General features: G+C 48.5%; 1 protein-coding gene across 1 annotated transcript; it reads right to left on the bottom strand.

Annotated features, from left to right (window-relative positions):
- Window positions 1-312: 312 nt before the first annotated feature.
- FOBCDRAFT_186289 (uncharacterized protein) lies at window positions 313-1,413 on the bottom strand (the record flags this gene model as incomplete). Its single annotated transcript, XM_059608621.1, has 2 exons — window positions 1,162-1,413; window positions 313-1,140 (listed from the first exon to the last, which is right to left on the bottom strand). The coding sequence occupies exons 1-2, from the start codon at window positions 1,342-1,344 to the stop codon at window positions 313-315; spliced, it is 1,011 nt and encodes a 336-aa protein (XP_059467504.1). The 5' UTR covers window positions 1,345-1,413.
- Window positions 1,414-4,922: the final 3,509 nt, after the last annotated feature.

The following is a 4,922-nucleotide window of genomic DNA, read 5'->3' as shown; positions in this document are numbered from 1 at the left end:
ATTGTCTCCAACCGTTTTAAGTTGCGCGCCGTGCCTGTGGGTTGCTAAAGGCTGAGACCTGGATTTAATAGCGCGCTTATGGGGCTGGCAGTATTGGAGGTGATATTATCGCAGCTTGCTCTCCTGAGGTTCTTCATTCTTGGCAACTTGCCCAATACGTTAATTTAGCCGAGAAACTTCAAATTAACTCGAGTAAGCCAAAAAGAAATAAAAGGCTTGCTTGTGGTTAATCGGAAGTCCTTACTTGTGGTTGATCGTTACATAATCAAGCAACCGCGATAGTCAAGTCAAAAACCTTGTGTATTGGACACATTAATTGAAATTGAATGGTGCTTCCGGTTCAGACGAGGATACGGTGCCATCGGAGGCAGATCCTTTAAGTCGTTGAAGGCTGCCTTTAAGCTCGAAGTTCTCGCGCTGGAGCTCATTGCTCTCTCGTTCCAGCCCTTGTATACGCTTGCGAGCCATTTCAAGAACCTCGCCCTTGCTCACTCGGCGGTCCAGATCGCTTGTGCCATCCCATTCGTTATCGTCTCCATTACTGTTGTCACCTTGCCGGGCTTTCGCCGGCAAAGCATTAAGAAGGGATTCGAATTGAGCATTGAGGCGGTTGCGGTAATGCTTCTCGACGCGGTTATGGGATGCTCGAGCCCGGCGCTCTTCTGGAGCACCATTAAGTTGATTACGGGTATTTTTGGATATTCGAGAGGCAATGCGAAGTTGTCTCCGACAATTCGATATTATCGAAGTCGTGGGTTCCATGGATGTAGGCTTTGAACTAATACTTGTGTGGCTGTTGTGTGAAGCAGGACTGGGGCTAGCTACGTCAGATAGCGAAGGAGCACCGGCATCAGCGCTACTATTACCACCTTGAGAAGCCTCAGATGTGTTGTGAGCCTCTTTCTTTTTTCTTCGCGTTCGAGGAGTTCTTTTTGGTTGCGAAGCAGGTGTTGGGCTGTTATCTTGGGGCGCCACGTCTAGCTCAGCCCTAGGATTATTCGTGGCCTGCCCAATGGGTATCGCTACTCTTGGAGTGCTAGTTCCGTGATTCAAAGTACCATCCCAGTGGCCGGGAAAGCCACTATCATAGTGGCCACAAGATTGTATACTGGACAGTGTGACGAACTCGCTGCTGTACGCGAAATCGGCGTCTATCGGCGCCTGCGGGAGATGGCTGTGATGTCTGCTTGTGTTGTCAGGGGCAGGGATCATAGTCCCTGGGACTATAAAATTGAAAAGCGTCGGATGTAGCTGGGGATTTTGATCATCAACGCCGGATAAACCCCAAGCTATCGGCATTGGGTCTGCCGGGACAGGGTGATGCGGCTGCTGGTGGGTCTCCATCTCGGTCAGGTCTGGCGGCTGCGGCGTATCGCGGCTGGTTCGATTCGGCGATGAAAAGGGCTGCTGATGTTGAGAATGACCTAGTGGTGACAGCACTATCGTCTGTCCCAACGGAAGCTGATACACGTTAGACTTTTTTCATTTTCATTTATAGTCGCTGGTCTCGAATTCTGGTGTCTTCCCTCTTGCCTTCCATTCTTCCGTTGTCTGGCTAGTCTTTTCGTGACTGTCCTTGTCACAGGTTCTATAAAGAGATTTCTGCAAACTGGAGCACGAGTAGATATCATGGGAAGACAAGACAGGGATATACTCCAGGTCCCGCCACTGGCCTACTGTTCTGCGTCATCATGTCTTAGCTGCCGGTCAAGGAAACCTGAAGCATTGACAGGAATATCTTGAACGTTCTAGCGCCCGCTTTGTCAAACACAACCTCTTATATGAAACCACTTCGCGCAAAGACAGAAGAAGAGAGCTTCACGGCCAACTTGCATACCTCTGGATCTTCCACGAGTAAGTCATAAATTGACTGGTCCCCACTTTGCTCCCCTGCCATAGTAGGGTCGGGGAATGGGAGAATGCAGCGTCTTGGATCTTGAGAGTCGTTTAGGCGTTCTTCCAACCGCTGCATTGTCTTGTATGTTATCTGCAACCACGGGAACCCGGGTTACCCTTTCGATAGCGGCTTTTGGTCTCTAACGAGGGAGAAGCGTCATTGTGGAATTCCCAGGGGAGCGGGTAGATTGATTTGAGTGATTTTATCCTACACGGTTGTAGATGTCCAAACGACGATGCGGACTCCGGATAGTGGGGCCCGGCGAACAGCCAAAGCCCTCCCGGATTAGTATTGACCCGCGATGTTCCACTTCACTAACGCTTATCAGCTCTCCGCTAGATTTCTCGCTTTTTCTCTCTTGCCTCATATCGACATTTGCCTAGCCGTTGTTGTAAGACAACGGTTTACGATTAACTTACATAAAGTTCTAGGCTCCCTGGAGTCATCCGACCCTCTCCTTCACGGCTGTGTACATATGGCTTGTCAATTTTCATGTAATTCCAACCATTATGCTGCTACCCGTTGAGCATCGACATCACTCAGCGAGCGCAAGTTTTTCAGTGAGGAATCTCTTTCAATAAACTTTTTAAGGCTTCATAATCAAAAGTTCAGCCAATTTGGATAATATTTAATGGCATGTCGTGCAGGAATGTTTCTGGCGGCATTGCAATTACGCGTCATGGCGTTGATGCGCAAAACGATCTGTCAGTACCTATGTTAATCTGAGAACATATTTTATCTCAATAGAGAGCTTGGCATCATGAAGCCGACCAGATGAACAAAAACCAAAAAAAGAATTCCACCCGGCATTTGGCATTTCCTGCAAAACAGGTGCTGGGGTGTCACGTGCTGCAAGCAGGGATGGCAAGCTGGGATACTTCAATAAGATTACGCACGAAATGGTAAAACCTTCAAGGCGCAGAATTTCATATGCATCGATGGGCGGAATATACGTAATGTCTGACATTTCCAGCCAGGATGACTTGTATTAGGACTTCTCCCACGTATCATATCATCCGCAAGGAAACGTGCAAGATGTTTCATCTAAAGGCCACAAAGAAGATGGCCATTAAATTTCCAGCTAAATGTGAGTTATTACTGGTATGCTGGCTGTGATTTTAAGATACCTGCTCCGTTGTGGGCGTGCCCCAGGCAGCCTGATTGAATTTTTAACGTTGTGTAAAATGGCGTGAGGGGCTAAATGCGTCAATAAAACCGCGCTATGAGTGATCTTCGATATGTTTGGGGCGGGCCGCGTGGCTGGTGTGGCTCGTTCGGACCCCCGATCGATCGAAAATCGGTCGATCCCTGAGGGTTGTTCGATTCGTATTGATCAGGGGGATCATTATGCCATCTAATTATCTGTGGGAATGTGAATATCGCAGTTGTACACTTTGGGGGGTGGGATTTGCGTTAGAAAATTTGTCATTTCCTGAATGCTTTTTCCGGCAGCCGTCGGCTGGCATAGAGCATCGCTGGGTGCTGCTTTTTTAACCCTCCTATTGACATCCTTCGAGAACCAAGAATGCACACCGGCAAGCCGCCATAGCTGTGTATAAGAATCAGACAGATGGAAGTCAGCTCTTGCAATCTCGGCATACTCAGCGACAACCAATCAGATTACTCACATGACAGGTTCCTGGTAAGAGCACAGACCCAGTTGAAAGAAAGTGGAACCTACCCCATGCAACTTAGGGGCCAAATCTATGTACGCGGGGATTTTCCGCTGGCCCGGATATCGTGTATGAGCGATCATTCTTGGCGGCCCGACTAGGCTCATGCCCTCTGTACAGGGAAAGAACGTTCTGATAAGTAACTCAATACTAATTGTTCAGGTTGGCGCTACCCCATCGGATAAGTCGCCTGGTGAGATTTTCAGGGAGGCAAACCCCGCGCATGGGTATGCAGAGCGAGTCTATGCCCGTGCTCCTGAAAGTGCATTTTAAAGTGGCGGAACCAATAATTACGGCAAAAATGTGACCAACTCGGTGAAAGGCTGAGACATGCCTTAGTACAGTAGTCTATCCCAGAACAACATCGAATACGATTCTTCGCTTTGATCATCTTCATGGGTTCCTCTCGTCCGGTCTCGCCGTCTTATCTTAGAGGTGCTTGCATGATTGAGCCCTATGGATTATGCCAAGCTAACTTAAATCACCCTACACTAAAGACAGTACACCCTTTCAATCCCACAGGTGGAGGTCGTAGACATGCCTCAACCTCCGCTGCCCAGTGGACGGTTCCAAAAACTCTCGCACGGTCTCCAACACTACAAGATTGAGCCTAGGCTAGCCCCACTGATTTCAATCATCTCATTTAACTATCCCCTTTATGAACTGGTGAGGATGGAATGCAGGCCGTTCCAGCCCATCAGAGTGAGCGCACAGATAGCCTGTTAGGTTCTTACACGTTTCAGTGATCCAGTTACCTTACTAGCGCCCTCATCCCTCTCACGCTATCCCTCCCGGCCAATGGCGAGTCAGGTTGTTTGGCCTCTAAATCGGATGGCGAGATCGAGGATCTTAGCTGTGAGGATCAGGCACTTTTTCAGGACCATTTCCCCCGTACCTATCCGTTCTAATGGTATGGAGCACTGAGATATGAGCTGTTATCTATGTGGTTTCACAAGCTAAGATTCGCCCTTTCCCTTCCTGCCACTCGTTGAGACGCGATCGGGCTAGGTCAATTGAAAGACCTCGCCTTATTCGATTTCCATTAATATATTGCAGGTCGCTTCGTTCCCCGCGACCTATGAGCATCAGCACAGTAGCGTCTTTATCCCCTGTCATTCCGAGTTTCCAGTGTACAGTTCTTCGCCTACTCAGAATCACCATCAGCAGCACAAAACGATAGCCCGAAGGGTATCAAGGCGCTTCTAGATGTTTAGAGCTCCCTTCGGCTCTTCTCCTGCTACTTTGGCCATCTGATAAACTTCTCGTACAGAGATATACCCTACGAACCTTTTTTTTTTTTTTTTTTTTTTTTTTGCCTCTCGGACGATAGAGCTCTCGGTGAGCCGAGTGAC

The sequence above is a fragment of the Fusarium oxysporum genome, chromosome VII, assembly GCF_013085055.1.
Source record: "Fusarium oxysporum Fo47 chromosome VII, complete sequence".
In the NCBI taxonomy this organism is placed as follows: domain Eukaryota; kingdom Fungi; phylum Ascomycota; class Sordariomycetes; order Hypocreales; family Nectriaceae; genus Fusarium; species Fusarium oxysporum.
This window is presented reverse-complemented; position numbering and strand designations above follow the sequence as displayed.